At 48.3% G+C, this 18245-nt stretch overlaps 2 protein-coding genes across 7 annotated transcripts in view; both read left to right on the forward strand.

The window, feature by feature from the left end:
- Positions 1-14068, forward strand: part of TRPV1 (transient receptor potential cation channel subfamily V member 1) — a 28144-nt gene extending 14076 nt beyond the window's left edge. Inside the window, exons 6-17 of one of the 4 annotated variants that reach the window (XR_014786178.1) lie at positions 923-1099; positions 2247-2411; positions 2978-3073; positions 3893-3963; positions 4476-4641; positions 5871-5937; positions 6856-7166; positions 8557-8684; positions 9015-9133; positions 9451-9580; positions 11068-11140; positions 13979-14068. Coding sequence is in view for 2 of the 4 variants with exons in the window: in XM_084823189.1 (XP_084679315.1) it covers positions 923-1099; positions 2247-2411; positions 2978-3073; positions 3893-3963; positions 4476-4641; positions 5871-5937; positions 6856-7166; positions 8557-8684; positions 9015-9133; positions 9451-9580; positions 11068-11080 (1443 nt within the window). In the remaining 2 variants the exon portion in view is untranslated. Of the gene's footprint in view, positions 1-922; positions 1100-2246; positions 2412-2977; positions 3074-3892; positions 3964-4475; positions 4642-5870; positions 5938-6855; positions 7167-8556; positions 8685-9014; positions 9134-9450; positions 9581-11067; positions 13075-13978 lie in introns of those variants that run through there. The other 3 variants (XR_014786179.1, XM_084823189.1, XM_084823190.1) reach the window with 3 other exon arrangements.
- A 137-nt stretch (positions 14069-14205) lies between these two features.
- The window catches only part of TRPV3 (transient receptor potential cation channel subfamily V member 3), a 39083-nt gene continuing 35043 nt past the window's right edge, over positions 14206-18245 (forward strand). Inside the window, exon 1 of one of the 3 annotated variants that reach the window (XM_084823188.1) lies at positions 14206-14220. The gene's annotated coding sequence lies outside the window, so the exon portion shown is untranslated. Of the gene's footprint in view, positions 14221-18035; positions 18125-18245 lie in introns of those variants that run through there. The other 2 variants (XM_084823184.1, XM_084823186.1) reach the window with 2 other exon arrangements.

Here is an 18245-nt window from a genome sequence, read left to right on the forward strand (position 1 = left end):
TCCCATCATCCCCAGCCAGCATGCTGGCATGGGATGGTGGGAGTTGCAGTCCAACACATCTGGAGAGGCCCAGCTTGGGGAAGGCTGACCTATGCGGACTGTTCTTGACTTTGTGGCCTTTCAGACTGGGATCTTCTACCCAACCCTGAAGATGCCAGGCGCTGAACTGTCTTGCATGCAAACGCGGGGCTTTATCACTAAGTTCCAGCTCTTTTGACAAATTCTTGCAAGCATGTTTTGGCTCGCGCAGCCTGACGCGATAGCTGCGTTTGTTTGGAAGTAAGCCCAAATGATTTCAAGAGGATGATTACTTCTAAGTTGGTATCCTTAGCCTGTCACCCTGTGTACATTTTACTTGGGAGTCAGTACCCCGAGAAACATCGGAAGCTATTTTGGCAGCTTGAGGGGGCTGGTTTTGGTGGCTTCCACACTATCACTGATTTGTAAAAATTTTAATTCATCCTGATGGATTCAAGGGCGGCGTACAGTAATAAAAGTACCGGACATGTGGTAAAAACAATGCAGCCCAGAAGACCATAAAGCAACCTTCCTCAGCCTGGTGCCCTCCAGATGTTTTGGAATACGATTCCTATCAGCCCCAGCCAGCATAGCCAGGGATTATTGCAGCTGTAGTCCAAAACATCTGGAGGGTGCCAAGTTTGGGTCAGCAGATGTAGAAAATACTTAACTTGAGGGACTCGGTAAAAGGCAGCTTCCGATGGGCCTGTCTAGGAATGGAATTCCTCAGTTGCGGTGCCACCACTAAAAAGACCCTGTTCTGAGCATGCACTGACCTTGCGTCCTCTATAAGAAAGGACCCAGGGATGACCACACTCGTAAATCACCATGGCCTCTCCCTCCTCTGAATTCAGCTTCAGTTTATCAGACCTTGTTGTCCCCTTTCTGCTTCTCTCGGCATTAGGTCTTTGCCTATATCCTCAGGCGGGAGATCAAAGAGCCCGAGTGTCGCCACCTGTCTCGGAAGTTCACCGAGTGGGCTTACGGGCCCGTCCATTCGTCTCTCTACGACCTTTCCAGCATCGACACCTGCGAGAAGAACTCGGTCCTGGAAATCATCGCTTACAGCAGCGAGACGCCGGTGGGTTGCATGACTTCCCTGGCAATGGCTCTGCCTCCCATCTGGGTCACACCTGAACTGTGAATCAGAGGCTTTGTGACTCATTGTTCTTGCTTGTACCCGAGAGACTGCCCTCGTGCTGGGGCCCTATAGCAGATGATAGAGGGCCCCAGTGTCGGACTTGAGGTGTTGGACCTCAAGCCCATGGGCCAAATCCGGCCTTCCTGCGTTCTCAGTTTGGCCCTCCAGGATTCCCCAGTTGGCCCTTCCCCCTCCCCTGGCCCCGCCCCCTTCCCCCGACCTCCAATCATTTGGTGGCTTCCCAGCTCTTGTGTACTTTCTCCCCGATTCCAAAAGGTTGAAATTTGACCTGTGAGCAAAGGGCCTCTCAAAATTCTCCAGCCTATTTGTGGGCAGAGAAATTGGGGGGGACAATTTCACCAAATTTCTCCTAGGAGGGGAGAAATTCTCCAAAAGTCTCTCACAGATATTGCTCACTATCAGCAGAGGTTGTAGCCCAGGTTCTTTCTGTTTTCCTAAGGGTTTTTGGTTTGTTGTGTGGCTTCTCTAGGAGGCAACAGCATCAACCGTGTTGAGGCTTCCCCTTTTCTGAGGCAGAATTTTGAATTTCTTTTGGGGGTATTTTTCAGCTTCCCTAATCCCTGCGAGGGGGCCGAGGGGGCTGTGTGTGTTCCCTCTCTCTATTACAGATCTTCCATTGTTCTGCAGCCTCCCAGGCCACCTGCACTTCCAGAACTGAAAAAGCCCCATGGGAGGAATGGCCTCCTGTCATCTCGCTCATGATGGCTTTGACTGAAGTGCGGGAAGCCGAGGAGGCTACAGGCTGCCACAGAGTTTACTGTACGATGACAGAGGACACTCATGCACACTCCTCAGTCACCTCACCAATGAGGTATGCGCAAGAGCCCCAAACCCAACCCGTGAGAATTCCTCTGAAATTTCTCCTCTTTTGAATTTCCTTTCGAAAGCAATTTCCTTTCTATCAAATTGAATGAGAATGGTTGAAAAACATTTGGGAGACATTTTCAGCACAGCACGAGTTGAAATGCCTCCCCTAAGGCTTCGGTGCTGGCAGTTAAGAGCTTGAAGCGAAAATACCTGTCCCGCTTTCTCCACACCAGAGGTGATGCTCTTCTCTTCCTTCCAGAACCGTCATGAGATGCTGCTGGTGGAACCTCTCAACCAGCTGTTGCAGGACAAGTGGGACCGTTTCGTCAAGCACCTCTTCTACTTCAACTTCTTCGTTTACGCTGCCCACATCCTCGTCCTCACGGTGGCCGCCTACCACAGACCAACAAAGAAGCACGGAAAGGTGGCCCAACGTCTCATCATCCAGTTGCCACCTCTTTCCTTTTGGAAGGGCTCCTGTGTCTGTAATGCTCAGGAATCCATACTTTGGCTAGCAAATCCAGGAGATTTATAAGGCTTCCCCATCCCCGGTTGCTTCCTCTCAGGGCTCCTGTGCCTTGATCTGCAAGCAGAAATTCAGTGGGTGAAGAAACAGGAAATTTGTGCTTGCTTACAGGATGCTTCATCTGCTGAATTTCTGCCTGCTATACAGCTCTAAAATGCATAAGAGAGCTTTGCCCCGGGGGAGGGGGGAGGTACAAAAAGAAAAGGAAGGAACACTACCAGTGGGAAGTGCAAGAAAAAGCTGCAGAACTCCTGTTTAGGCTGCAGGCCAGCCATCTTTCATTTCCCCCTGCCCCCTGGTTTTCTGACCCTCCCTGCGCCAACAATCAGCATTTTATAGACTTTTTTTCCCCTAGCCTCAGTAAACTTTGGAGTTTCCCAGAAGCTGCTGATCCCTCCCTCTTGTCCTGGCTGGAGACTGAACTCTGCTTTCACTCCTTGCCCATGCTTGTTTCTCGTTCACAGCCTCCCTTTGCGTTTCATCACACAACCAATGAGTATTTCCGAGTCACCGGGGAGATGCTGAGTGTTTTGGGAGGTGCCTATTTCTTTTTCAGAGGGGTAAGAGCTTTGTCGGAGTTTCTCTCATTAGGGCCAAAAACATTATATATATGTTTTTGTTTTGAGGCTTAGAGCACTGGGAAGCTGTTTTGATCTTATTCTTTAATGCACATGTGTCTGTAAGCGTAGCGGCATAACCCAAAGCTTTTATGTAACAGATGCGTGACTGGTTGCGCTGCTGCTGCTGCTTAACTTCCTCCTCCTCCTCTTCCTCCTCCTCCTCCTCGCGGGAAAGCAACAACCCATGGCCCAGGGATGGGGAAACTTTCTCCTGTCAGGGGCCACATTCCATCAGAGGTTATATGTGGAGGGCAACATGCCAGCAGTAGACAGAGCTGAAGCCAGTGGTGGGCAAGGCCAGGGTCAGAAGTGGGTGGGATCACAACTTCTCTCTTTCTCTCTGTCTCTCTCTGCCACCCCATTTATCTCTCTGTCTCTCTGCCACCCTATTCTCTCTCTCTCTGTACCCCCTCTCTCAATCCTGCCACCCTGTTTCACTCTCTCTGCCACCCTGTTTCTCTCTCTGTCTCCCATTCTGCCACCCTATTTTCTCTCTCTCTCTCTCTCTCTGTACCATCCCCTTTCTCTCTCTGTCTCTCTCAATCTTGCCACCCTGTTTTCTTTCTCTGTCGGTCTCTCTCTGCCACCCCGTTTTCTCTCTCATACATTAAAAGACAAGCACAAAGCACAATTTGAGTGTCTTTTTGATATGTGTGTCCATCTTGGCCTTTTTTCTGCCCACCGGAGAATACTTCTCTGGCTCTCCATGGACTGAGATCCCTTTCATGCCTTTCTCCCTCCCCCCTCTGGTTTTTGCAGATCAAGTATTTCCAGCAGCGACGCCCATCTCTGAAGGCCATCTTTACGGACAGCTACAGTGAGCTTCTTTTGTAAGCATCGCGTATGCGGGTTTTCTTTTCAACAGGCTTGAATGCAGAAGCCATGGTGACTTCTTAATTTAATGAACTCCTCAAGTTAGTTATCTGCTGGCCACCTCTAGTAGAACTAGTAGTAACAATATGTAATAAACATGTAGCTTTTTCATAGCACTTTCAAATGTTCACACTTCTTCATATCCAGTATCTTGTTGCAATCTTTCCAACAACCCTGCAAGCTTTTGTAGAATCCTCGAATTGGAAGGGGCCTTTTAGGCCCTTGAGTCCAACCCCTCGTTCAGTGCAGGAATCCAGTTTCAAGCACCCCTGACGGATGGCCGCCCAGTCTCTGGATGGCCGAATCTCTCCAGCGACAGAGAGCCTGCCACCTCCCTGAGCAGTTGGTTCCGTTGGGAAGTTTTTCCCAACGTTCGGCCCAGACTGTGCATCATTTTGCACGTGCTTAGCGTATCTCCCCGTGCTCGCCTTTTTTCCTAAGCGAGGGCTCCTCCTCTTGCCTTCTGCAGCTTCATCCATTCGGTTCTTCTCCTGGGTTCGGTGGTGTTATACTTCAGCAAACAGGAACTGTATGTGGTCTTCATGGTTTTTGCCTTGGCCCTGGGTTGGACCAACCTCCTGTATTACACCCGCGGCTTCCAGCAGATGGGCATCTACTCTGTTATGTTGGAGAAGGTGAGTGTGGGCCAGAGCAGGGACGGGCCTGCAAGGGGAATGCGGCAGGAAAGCTCTGCGTGCCATGTGGCCGTGCAGCTGCCTTGTTATGGGCCCATCAGTCGGTGGTGACGTCTAGTCTTTGAAGGTTTTTAAGCAGGCATTTAAGACTCTGTTCTTCCGGCGGGCCTTCCCTTTTCAGAACTCTTGTTCCTTTTGCTGACCTTTGTATACTCTTTTTAAGCAGTGTTGTTTCAAGCTGTGTTTCATGGTTGGATTTTTGTTTTTTGTTAAATTGTTCTTAGGTCAAAGTGGTTTTTAGTTGCATGTTGTTGGCATATATTGTCCGTATGCTTTTATGTAAATGGTTTTTCAACTTTGTATATTGTATTTTAATGTTTTAACTTTTGTAAACCGTCCAGACAGCTTCGGCTATCGGGCTGTATAGAAATGTAATAAATAAAAATAGTCTGCCGCCATCTGTTGCCTCCAGGGTGCTGAACCTCTTTCAGCCCGCAAGCCAGATTCCATTTTGGAGAAGCTCTTGGGGGCTGTGTTCCAGTGATGGGTGGGGCCAGATGCAAAGGGGGTGGAGCCAAAGGCAAAAGGGGTGGGGTGAAAAATACCAGCCTATGTTAGCTGAAAACTTTTATGGTTAGTAACTGAGGAGAAGTATCTCAACCTTTCAGAATGGCAGAAAAGGCTGCACAAAAGTCAGGGAACCACCCAGGGGGTGGGAGAAAGGGAGTGGGACAGGGGAAGGGGGCAGGGCCATCTGGGGAACTCCAGAGGGCTGGATTGAACCTGGAACCTTAGGCATGTAAGCTCAGAGATCAGCCTCTTACAATCAGTAGAGCAGCCTTCCCCAACCTGGTGCCCTCTGGATGTCTTGGATTATGACTTCCGTCAACCCTGACTGCTGGCCAGGCTGGCTGGAGCTAATGGGAGTTGCAGTCCCAAACATCCAGAGGGCACCGCATTGGGAAGGGTGCATCAGAGGGTAGCTGAGAAAGACGTTTTAGAGAAGCCAGTGCTGGCTGAGAAGGGGGCTTCCCAAAGGTCCGGGAATGGATCACCAAGCTTGGAGCATCTCTGAGCCTCGGAAAGGCTCGGAAAGACCAACAGATGGCTGCTAGTCTGCTTACTCTGCCCTCTTCCCTCCAAGAGCGGAGATATTGGGATGAGAAGGGATGGCAGATATTGTGGCTATGTTACAATTTCCCCCACCTCCCCGTCTCCTCTCCTCACAGATGATGCTGAGAGATCTGTGCCGCTTCATTGTCGTGTACCTGCTGTTCCATTTGGGCTTTTCGACAGGTAATTGAGTGGCGGTCTGGGATTCAGGGTGGATGGAGGATGGAGAGAGATGCTTGGGTTGTACCATGGCGCTACGAAGGTCAGATGGCTTCGTTTTTATTTTGATTTATTTAAAGCTAGTGAATGGACCTGACTTTGTGCAGGTGGGAATAGCCCTTTGTTGGATACAGCAAATCCTTCAAGCAAACTGTCAGAGAGAGCTGGATGCATTGTGCCTGCCCTGTCTGAGTGCAAACATGCCCCTGGCAGCCCTAAGCACGGCCCCTGCCATGGGGTGTGGCTACAGCATGAGGGAGGGGCCGCTCCATTCCCCCTGGGGGTGGGGGCTGCCCCACAGCAGGGGGAAGGGGCAGGGCTCCCAATCTCCCCGGGCTTCAGAGCTATGTGCTGGCTGGGGAGCTCTGCTCCTAGTGGCTGCCGATTTTATTGCAGGCTTCAACCTCATGGACTTATTACAATTCATTAAAATGAATTCATGCGCTTTAAAAACAAAATTACCCCAAGGTGCACACCCCCTGGTTCCCCTTAGTGTGCATGCCAAGTTTCAGGTGCCCAGGTCTCACAGTCTTGGGGCTATGGCAATAATGGACAGACGGACGGGCAGGCACACATCCTTGTTCATTATTATAGATTACTGTTAGGCTGTCTTTCAGGGGTTCCATGGCAGAGGAAAATAGGTTGGGGAAGATCGCTTTAATGACTGCAGAGCAGCCTTCCCCAATCTGGCGCCCTCCCCTTGCTTTGGACTACAACTCCCATCAGCCCCATCCAGTGCAGCTGGGGGTTGAGGTGATGGGAGTTGTAGTCCAATACACCTGGCTGGAACCAGGTTGGAGAAGGCCGGTTTAGGCTTTGATACGCGTGTGGGGGAGCCTCCGTCAGGACCCACGTTATGCAGCCCTCCTGCCTTCCTCTCAGCCGTGGTGACGCTGATTGAGGAGGAGGACGACGAGGGGCTGAACCAGACCAGCAGCTCCTGCCTGCACTCGGCCAGGCGCCGCCCGTCCTACAACAACCTCTACTCCACCTGCCTGGAGCTCTTCAAGTTCACCATCGGCATGGGTGACCTGGAGTTCACGGAGAACTACCGCTTCAAGTCCATCTTCGTCAGCCTGCTGGTGGTCTACGTCATCCTCACCTACATCCTCCTGCTCAACATGCTCATCGCCCTGATGGGAGAGACCGTCAACAAGATCGCCCAGGAGAGCAAGAGCATCTGGAAGCTGCAGGTGGGCTCTGGCTGGAGCGCGGCCCGGGTATTTTCCCACGGGAGGTCGAACGCCTTCGGTCTGCTCCACGGAGCTCTGGGGGAGGGAGGCGGGGGAGCCTGGAGCTTGGTGGTCTTTGCAAGCAGAAGGTACCAGTGTCAGTAATTCATCTGAGCGTGTGGAGATGTCTGGCAGCTCAGATGTAGAATCAGAATGGGAACAGCCAGAACAGAGGGAGGCCCCCTCCCCAGTGAGCCAAGATAAGGTGAGACTTTCTTCCTAAGACCTTGACACACAGCTGGCCCAGCCTGAACGGCTCCCCTGTTCCTCCACCACAAGAACTCAGTGGAGGAGGAGAGTGAGGAGCGTGACTTGAGAGATGCTGGGGTCCGTCGCAGAGCGAAGTGGGAAGAGCTGGATGCAGGGCTCAGCTGCTCCGCCAGGTTGGCCAGTCGTGGAAGGCAACGTAGGAGGAGCCATCCTACGGTGGGGGGGCATCCCCGTGAAGCAAGTCTGGCCAAGACGTTCTTGCCGTGACTGCTGGCAGCTGGCAGCTTCTCTAACTTCCACTTCGTCTCCTCTATTGATATTTGTAGAAGTGTGGATTAGCTGGTTCACTGCAGTCTGAGAGTGTCCTAGAATCTGCATTTGTAAAGAAGCTGGTCCCTTGACCAATAAAGTAGTGTTAGCCTGGAGCCTAGTTTCCTGGAGTGTGTTGATTGCAAGGGGAGAGGACGGAGGAACATGACACCTAGGTTCAATCCCAGGCAGGGCCAGGAAGGGCACCGCTCTGAAACCCCAAAGACACTCTGAAAATCAGCGTAGATAATGCCGATGACAGACAATGGACCAACACAGCTCACGAGGTGCCAATTTAAACCAACCCTTTATTTCACGGGTGTAGAACCTCAGGCCTGGGGGCCAAATCTGCCCATCCTGGGATCCCAAATTGGTCCTCAAGATGGCCATGCCCTCTTTCCTTGGCCCTGCCCCCTTTCCTTGGCCCTGCCCCCTTCCCCCAAACGACCAGTCATTTGGTGGTCTCCCAGCTTTTGTGCAGTCCCCCCGCCCCCCATTTTAACATGTTGTAATGCCTCTCCTAAGGCTTTGTTATGAGCAGTCAAGAGCTTGAAGCTGAAATATGCTGGCATTTTTTGTATTCAGGCCCTGCCGCTTTTGTCTTCAGTCCCACCCATCACTGCCATGCAGCCCCTGAGACCTTCTCCAAACTGGCATTCGGCCCTCAGGCTGAAAGAGGTTCAACACCCCTGCTTTATTCAGTACCATGAGGACTAGAATCCCACTTTATTGAGGTCCAGAAATGTTTACCTGTTTCTAACCCATTGACCCATGGAAAGACTTACAACTGCTGCGGGCTTTCTCCCCGCAATCTCCTCGTTTCCACATGCAGCGAGCCATCACTATCTTGAACATTGAGAACAGCTACTGGAATTGCATCGTGAACCCCTTCCGGTCTGGGAAGCAAGTTTTGGTGGGGAGTACCCCAGATGGCAAGGACGATTACCGCTGGTGCTTCAGGTCGGTCCAGTTCTTTCTCAGTTAATCTTGGAACAGTGAGGAGTGGGGACCGTGTTCCCTCACCCTCCATTTTGTGGCCCTATTCACAGCCCGTAAAACGGGGGAGGGGGTTATTTTGGTGATTTTTCAGGGATCGGGGATGCAGAATAGTTTTTTGGGGGATGGGAAGATTCCCCAGCCTTCCTTGCAGCTCAGTGACAGCCACCATTTTGTTTCCCCCCAGAATCCCCTGCTTGCATGAATTATCTTGAGCCACATGCTTTCAGAGCCCTAGGTAGCAACCCTCCAGTTACAACAACAGGAAGGGGCTTTTCTTTTTCTCCTGCACAGGGTGGATGAGGTGAACTGGTCTACATGGAACACAAACCTGGGTATTATCAACGAAGACCCAGGAGGGTACAGTGAGGAGCTGAAGCGGAACCTGAGCTTTTCTTTCAAGCCCGGCAGAGGTGAGGAAATGGCGAATGTTAAAGGGGCTAGTCCACATTACAGTCATCACAGTGGGACAGTGGGAGCTCTTAAAAACTTGCTTAAAAATTCATGGGGGCCAGGGAAGCAAATTTCCTGTGGCAGGGCATTGCACAGGGATGGGGCCACCATTGTAAAGGTTGTAACAGACACCCAAGAAAGAGGTCATGTGAAATAATTGCGATTCTCGAAAACATGGGTATTCGTGAGTCTTTCTGCGATGGAAAAGTGGAGGGGCGGGTGTTAAGGCATGGAGTGTGAGAAGAGGATCCAGATTAAACCACCCCCACCACCCCAGTTTCAGGGAAGAACTGGAAGACCCTGGTCCCAATTCTGAGAGACGGAAAGCGAGAAGGTTCGCTCAAACCCATTTCGGAAGACTACGCAGATTCAGAAGAGCAAGAAGTCCGGAAGAAATCTCTCCCCAAGTTTGTCTAATTTTGTGTCTCCCCCTTTTTGCCTTTCTTTTGTGGCTGTTCGGTTATAGATCAGTCCCTTAAAGGTACTGAGGAGGCAGGCAGGCTGTGGATAAAACACTATTAATTGCTTGAAGGGCATCGGCAAGCACCGGGCCAAATGCTTGCCTTGCATGGGGCCTGATGGGGCCAACAAGCTGCTGGTTGCCAAACCACAGAACCTAGTGTCCCAAACTCACGAGGAGCAAGAGCTCCACTGTATTTCTGAGCTGGTCAAGCCATAGCTGGAGAACTGCATCCTGTTCTGGAGGTCATGTTTTAAAAAGGACATTGACAGACTGGAGAGCCAGTCTGGGGGAGAGCCAGCAGTATGGTGAGGCCTCTGGAAACCAAACTCTGTTTATTTGAGAACATAAGAAGAGCCCTGCTGGATCAGACCCAGGGTCCATCTAGTCCAGCATTCTGTTCACACAGTGGCCAACCAGCTGTCGACCAGGGACCCACAAGCAGGACAGGAGCGCAACAGCACCCTCCCACCCATGTTCCTCAGCAACTGGTGTACACAGGCTCACTGCCTCTGGTACTGGAGGTAGCACATAGCCACCAATACTAGTAGCCACTGATAGCGTTTTCCTCCAGGAATTTGTCCAACCCCCTTTTAAAGCCATCCAAACTGGTGGCCATCAATACTTCCTGTGGTAGCGAATTCCATAGTCTAACTCTGTGCCGTGGGAAGAAGCCCTTCCTTTTTCCTGTCCTGAATCTCCCACCCATCAGCTTCATAGGATGGCCCCATTGGGTTCTAGTATTTTGAGAGAGGGAGAAAAATGTCTCCCTCTCCACATTCTCCACACCATGCATAAATTTGTAGACCTCTATCATGTCTCCCCTGACCCTCCTTTTTCCCAAGATAAACAATCCCAGCTGTTGTAACCTTCCCTCATAGGGGAGATGCTCCAGCCCCTTGATGATTTTAGTTGCCCTTTTCTGCACCTCTTCCAGCTTACAATATCTTTTTTTAGGTGTGCTGACCAGAACTGTACACAGTATTCCAAGTGTGGTCGCACCATAGATTTGTATAGGGGCAGTATGATGTTGGCAGTTTTATTCTCAGTCCCTTTTCTAATTATTAGAACATGATTAGAAATTAATTTACTTTATTTATGTATTTGACTTCAGTTCAATTTTATTGTTTATAACCCTCAGTCATCACAAGATAACAGAAATTTATACCCCGCCTTCTCCCCCCAGCCCCAAAATGGCACTCAAAGTAGCTAACGATAAAGAAACCAAGGTTAAAAACTGAAAAACCTAGTAAAAATAATCGTAAAAACACAATTAAAAAAAACACTGGCACAATCCTATGCGTGTTGAAACAGAAAACATGCATAGGATTGACATGGCTGGCTGGGGAATGCTGGGAGTTGTAGGACTTTTTTCTGGGAAAGGGAAAAAACAATATGAATCTGATTGTGTGTTTTTTCTCTCCTTATTTACAGCCCTGTCTTATGATTTTTGGATGTGTGAACTGACTGAAGATGCTGAACAGCTTCAAGAATCCCCAATGCTTCTGTATGTCGTGGTAAAATGTATGAAGGCGCTAAGCAAGTGGTCTGTTACTTAGGATTCAGATACCCCACCCCACGCCCCCAAGCCCTTGGGTTATATCTCTCTTGCCCCTTAGTCATTTACTGCAGTTTGTTTATTGGATTTATTTTATATCCGGCCTTTTCATCCACTGAGCTGGCTTACAAACTTCATAAGGTTGTCCAAAGGCATAAGTGACCTAAACACTCAGTATTAAAAATATCAGAGATAATAATTGTTTAAAAGCATATTCTTTGGCACAATCCTGTGCAAGCTTACTCAGAAGCAAGTCCCTCTGTGTTCAATGGCGTTTAATAGATGAATCAGTCTCTTCAGATCTTTCACTTGTATTCAGTCCTATGTCTGTTCCAATTTCCGCAATTTTCTTTATTTTTTAAACCACAGGAAAATTCACACTTTCAGACTGTCTCTGAACCAGGAAGTTCTACAATGCCCATTGATAGATGTGTTGTTTGTGATGGAATCACATTTCATACGTCTTGGCAGCAAGCAAATACTTTTAAAAAATTCCTGGGCCTTTTAAAGCCAGCATTTTAATCCTTGATCTCACTTTATACTGCTATTTGTTTTAATACGGCACTTTTAGATGTTGATAAGACTGGATTACTTTTTTATTGCTTTCATTTGTGCATAAGCCATCCTGAAAAGTTTTATTTTTTTGATGTGCAGAGTATAAAAGAAATATATAAAATAAAGTAAATAAAAATACGGGGGTACCATATGGAGGTGCATGTGACTAACTTCTCTCTCTTCTTTCTCACTCTGTATGAACCTAACAAAAAACTGTTTTAAGATGACAGCTAAGTCTATCTGTAGCAATCACCACAATATGAAGAGCAGTTACAAACCAAAGCACAGTACAGCAGCAGAAAGAAAGCACAACCTTTTCCCCTTGTGGCAGGCCACTCTCAAAGCAGAATCATACCATCTGGGTCCAAAGAGAGTTCCTTTATATGCACTTTTGTCTGTTTCATTGGGAAGCCCCATGTCCTAGTATTATAAGAGAGAGAGGGAAAACCATCTCTCCGTTGACTTTCTCTGCACCATGCACAATATTATATACCTCTGTCTCAGGGGTGTTCAACCTCTTTCAGCTCAGTTAGAGAAGCCCTTGAGGGATGCATTCCGGTGGTGGGTGGAGCCAAAGGCAAGGGAGTGGAAACCACCCGGTAAAGGGGGTGTGGCCCTTGGAGCATCCCAAAAGGCCAGATTTGGCCCCTGAGTCTGAGGTTCAACATCCCTGCTCTTTCTGGAGAGATTTCCCCAACCTGGTGCCCTCCAGATGTTTTGGACTACAGCTCCCAGGTTCCTGGCCATTGACCATGCTCGCTAGGACCGATGTGAGTTGAATGTCCAAAACATCTGGAGGGCACCAGCTTGGGGAAGACTGCTCTGCCATGTTGCCCCCTCACCTCTCCCCCCATTAACAAACAGCCCTTCCTTCCACAAGCAGTATTTATATGTCCTATGGTCATCCCACAACACTACCACCACACAATGTATATGTAGGAAACGTGATTGCCATGTTTGAGCATGAATCAGCCTTTAGGCTGGTGTGTATGTGTACATACAAGAAAGCACAGACAACGTTTTGGGTGTGCCCTGCTTGCCTGGTTGAAGTTGGCCTCATGTATTTTTATTTTATTTATTTATTTATTTAATTTCTATACCGCCCAATAGCCGAAGCTCTCTGGGCGGTTCACAAAAACTAAAACCAAACAACACACAATAAAACAATTTAAAATATATAGAACATTAAAACCATGTAACCACCGTACCCAAAAGATCTGCTTTGCACATTCAATTAAACATTCTTATCTTGCATTACTGAAAGAAAATTACTTTAAAAAAAACTCCTCCAAGTCTTTGATTCAGAGAAATAGATCCAGAAAGTTCATTCCCTATGTTTTCATTTTACACATTTTTACGCTCATGAAATCTGAAGTGGCATAGGTTTCTGTGGATTTTCTGTGAACACCGTAAACCAACTTTGCAAATACATCCACAACATTCATTAGCCTGCAAATGTGTTTTACTTGCCTGCCAGCTCATGCATGCCTCTGTTAGTCATTTGTATCACCTTGATGGCGTCAAAGACAACAAAGAACCAACTCTCATCCAATTCTTTTTTTTTTAAGCTTTGGTGCCTGGTTGCCCGAGGGCGATTCTGATTCACCACAGGCGATCAGGCAGTTTTCTATTTACAAGCCTGCTCTAAATAATCACATCCTCTCCCAACCAAGCAATTTAGGGATTCAGCATTTAAAAAGTCAAGCATGCACATCTCCAAAGGAACATCTACCAGCCCTACCCAGATCAAACAAGCATCGAAGAACTACCTCTGAGCTGGTGCAAAGTGCATCGCCCTGGACTACTGAGAAATGAGAGCCAAGCCCTATATGGCAGGGATTGTCAGGGGGTGGGGGGAAGATTCTACATCTAAAATTGTCTTTTCCAAGTAGTTTTAAGTGCTGGTACCTGGGCTGGTGACAGAGGATGGTGAAGTCAGACTTTTGTAGGGTGTCAAAACCCACGTTTGCACCAAAATTACTGGCAGTATGGAATCTTTTTTTTTTTAATGTTACACACTCCATCTCTGCCAGGTTTAGGGGGGTTCACTGAGGATGGCTTGCTCCCCTTCCCAAATTCTACAGCAGGGGGGGGAGGCGATCTGAGGAACCTCAGAGGGCTGAATTTGAGACCCCAAGCAGGCCAGATTTGCCCTGTGGGCCTAATGTCCTGCACCCCTGTCTTACAGCCAACACTGCCTGGACACCCTCTCTCTTTCCCTCTCTCTTTCAGAAATAGATCGCTAACTCCAGCATTTGGGCATACACACACACCAGATTCTGTAGGTTTGTTCCTGATCAAATCAGCCAAAGGTGAACTATCCATGTAGGAAGCAGCCCCTATGGGCCAAATAGGTCACTTGCCGGGACATGTCAGCATCAAGGGAGAAGTGCCCAGGACAGCAGTTCTCAAGTGGCAGAAAGCAGAATGAACAGCAGAAAGGGGAAACACCTCTAAAAGGGGCATACTCCAAGGTAAGAAGGACTGCAGCCTAAAAAACAAACACGGAGTCTACAGAAAATCCAGAATGCAAAATAAATTAATTACAAGTTTAAACAAGGGCTGAGTTGACAATTCTCTAGTGAGAATTGAGAACTTCAGGCTCAAATGGGGGCGGGGGAGGCATTTTTTCAGCCAATCTCCCTGGTCTCCCAAGAATACCCCCTGGAATATGATATCAAATAGCTCACTATTGATGGTTCTCAACTTCTCAGACATTCGGATGAGCCCAAGTAACAGCAGTAAGCGGATCCTATTCCCCCCCCCCCATGCACACACATCAAGGAAAAAATCAAACCCCCCTCCCTGCACACACATTTTGCCACCTGCAAATGAGACAGCAAAACTGGTGGAGGGAGAATTTGGGCACAGTCGAAACAACAGCATGAACACAGCAAATGACAGGCCATTGTGCTGCGAGTAATGATGCTATAATACCGGCTGTTTTTATTGGAAATCCCCAATAAAAATGGCTTATAAGAGGTGGGAGGAAGGACGCACGATGTACCCCACCGCTGTCGCTTGGTCAGTTGAGGTTTCTCCAGTAGACCGCCCCCCAATGACTGTCCCTCCTAAGATTCTCAAGAATTCTTTGATGACACCCAGAGGCACGAGCCTAAAAATGCCTCCTCTGCCCGACTCGAAGAACCAGATTTTTGTTAATCGCTCTCTTGTCTCGTGGAAGTGTCATTTGGTGTCAGTTGTCCCCACCTCGTCCTCACCCGTTCGACGGCGATGTTCCCTGGCTGGAACCCGGACGGCTCCAGTCCACATGGGTGCCCTTTTCACCTCTATCTGATGGCCACTTTCAGCTGTCAGTGGGGCAGAAATCCTCTGTACAGGACTGATGTAACGTTCCCTCCTTTTGGTTAAAAGGATGTGGCTAGGCATGGGAGACTAGGGATGCTCAAGCGTGCCGAGATTCTCTAAATGTTGCTTTGAAGCTCGTTTTTCTCCTCGCGCTTGTTTTTCTTTGCAGCCTGTTTTTCTTTTCGTTCAAGTGGGGAAAGGATGCATTTCGAATGGGACAGCTGCATTTCTGTGCACGTTTTTCAAAAGTGTGCCCTTTCCCCCACTGACTGAAGCATGGAAATGCACATTTTGGGAGAATGCCCATTTTCCAAATGTAATCACAAGTTCGGGAATGTGCGAGGTTTTGGGGGAAACGTGATTGTGTTCAGGTTTGTGAATGGGGCAAATTCTGAGGATTTGCAAACAGAAACAAATTTCTCATGCATCCCTAGATGTGGCCAGAGCCTGGGGTGGGGGAATTAAGTTAAAGTGAGGCTGAGGCAGTTGGCTTTGAACTTGAGCTAGTCCCATACAAGTGGGAGAAGCAGAACATTTCACAGTGTGGGTGCCCTTTTTCGAGGCATCCCCTCCATTTTTCTGTTCTTCCCTCACCACAACAGACGCTAAATGTTCAATGGCCGCTGAGCATGGTCAAACTGCATGCATAGGCTGTTTTGGAGGGAGGGTTCTCCCCCCCTGCCCCAAAGCTGTTTTGTACTCCTGCAAACATTGGAAGTCCCCTCCCTCCCTCCCTCTTGTTTCACAGTGGGCCTGTTCTGGCTACATAATCGTTGGGCCTCAGCATCTGAGTTCATAATTAGAGCGGGTGGCAAATAGGACCTCAACAGAAGCTGCAGTGTAGACTGCTCCTGTTCATGGTTACAGGCAGGCAATCATATCCTCTTCCAGAATCTGCCATTCCACTCCCCTCCCCCAGTTGTATGCCCCCTCCCCCAGATATTGTGTGACCATAAAGCATAGTTTTCATTGAGCTGCTTTGGATGGGGTGTTGTTTTTTCTTGGCCCTCTTAAGGTTTTTTTTCCTGTCTAAACATTATCTACTTTTGCAAATGTTGGAGTTCCCTTGTCTGAATGCATTGATACCTCCCTCTTGTTTCTCAGCAGCCCCGTTTTGGCTATGTAGCTGTCAGCACCCAGCATCTGAGTTCACTATTAGAGGGAGTATGTACACACTCCCAGTATGTTACATTGGAGTTCTGTGATTGGAATTGCCAGTGGAATTTTCTTCAAAAAGCAGCCTGGGGTGGGGGTGATGGACACAATTTGGATCAGGACTGTGGCACAGGAAGAGAGGGGTTCAGTGGATCTTGTTCTGATCCACAAAGGCCATGGAAAGCCTCCATCATAATTAGAACAAAGGGCTTTAAAAATAATAATGGAAGACTGTATATATTTACAGCTGTCACCTAACTAAGGGTGCAATCCTATGCAAGCTGTTTCAACCTTGGCTTTTGAACCAATTAATCATCTACTTCAAAGACTGTGTGTCACCAAAACTTTTTCGAGATCTGCCCTGAGAACCTTTGTTATTGGGCCAATTAGAAATATAAATAAATGTGTGAGTAAATGTGTGAGGGCTTACAGTTTCATAAACAGTGTAACAGAATGGAAGACTGTTCTAACTAATAGGTGTGGTGTTTTTTTACAGTAATACACCAGAAGCAAAATAGCCCCTAGAGGTAAGCACGTGCGCCCGTAATTTTTCCAGCCTCACTGATTAACCAGCTGAAGTTCTAGCTGATTGATCTACCAATTAAACCAGATAAGGGTTGGAGGCCCATATGCATAATGCAGCTGCTGGAGGGCCAGAACAAACATGGACTTCCTGGCATCACCCTCCTGCTATTCCTCCCCATGACGCCAGCCCCTCTGTCCAAGGTTCTGCAAATGTGATTGGAGTTCACTCAGCAATGCTTGCTTGCTGAAATCCCTAAACAGGACAGAGCCTGGATGCTTGTTGAGCAATTTCCAATTTCCCGGCAACAGCGACAGGGAATTCCATAACCTGGGTGTTACTTCGGAGAAGTTCCTTCCTTATATCACCAACTGACGAAGCTCTGAGGGGCCAGGGGGTGGGGGGTGGCCATCTAGAGACCCTGAGGAGGGCTGGATGTGGCCCTCAGGCCTCAGGTTCAACACTCCTGTCATATGGAGATAATCATACTGGCCTACCTTACAGGGTTGTTGTAAGGACAAGCGCTTTAAACGTGGGTTAGAGAAATTCCTGGAGGAGAAGGCTATCAATGGCTACTAGACTTAATGGCTATTTGCTACCTCCAGTAGCAGAGGCAGTATGCCTATGTACCCCAGTTGCTAGGGAACATGGGTGGGAAGGTGTTGTTGCACTCATGTTGTGGGTTTCCCATGGGCAGCTGGTTGGCCCCTGTGTGAACAGAATGCTGGACTAGATGGACCCTTGGTCTGATCCAGCAGGGCTCTTCTTATGTTCTTAAGAGAGAGAATGTGTGCAGAACACTTTCAACTTCTTAAAGGGCAATATTATTGTTGTTATTTATTAGGACAGAAAATTAATTGGGCCCATCTTGCTCCTGAAAAATACAGTCAGCAATATCTAATTAGAAGCTTTCTTCAATTGCAACTGTTCTCCTCTGCCAATAAAATAAAGAAAAGAAAAATCGAAATGACGCAAGCCCTCTCTGGTTTTGATTTAACAATGTTCAGGTGTCATTAACTTGTCATCGTTCTGACTCAGTCTCTTTTGCATGTGTAATTGTGGATGGCAGCATCTTCCTCGGCGGTGAGTAGCCCAGAAATTTGTGGTCTAGCGAGTTTGTCCCTCCTTGTCTCCAGCCCCATGGAGCAGGTGTAACCCTACAAAGCTGAAAGCACCTCACAAGCGATACTTATCCAGGGAAACTGCACCCAAGTCAGCTGAGAAACACAGGCACCTCGCGGATCTGGGTTTATTTTTAAGCAACGAGGGACAGTACATTGATTTGTCTGTTGCACAACTTTTGAGGATATAGCAACAGAGGCAATCACAGCCAAGATTTCTGGATTTCCTTCCTTGCATACTTTATCAGCAGATGGGATACTTTAATCAAGGTAAGCCTTGTGCTGTAAACATATTTTTTTAAATAGCCCTTCTCTTACAGGTTTGTAGCTGAAGATCTCTCTCTCTCTCATTTTCAAAGCTTTGAGGGGCAAAGGTGACTGCTAATTTGTC

Source organism: Heloderma suspectum, chromosome 16 (assembly GCF_057233095.1).
Source record: "Heloderma suspectum isolate Gila_16-S chromosome 16, 16-S_ref, whole genome shotgun sequence".
Taxonomy (NCBI): Eukaryota; Metazoa; Chordata; class Lepidosauria; order Squamata; family Helodermatidae; genus Heloderma; species Heloderma suspectum.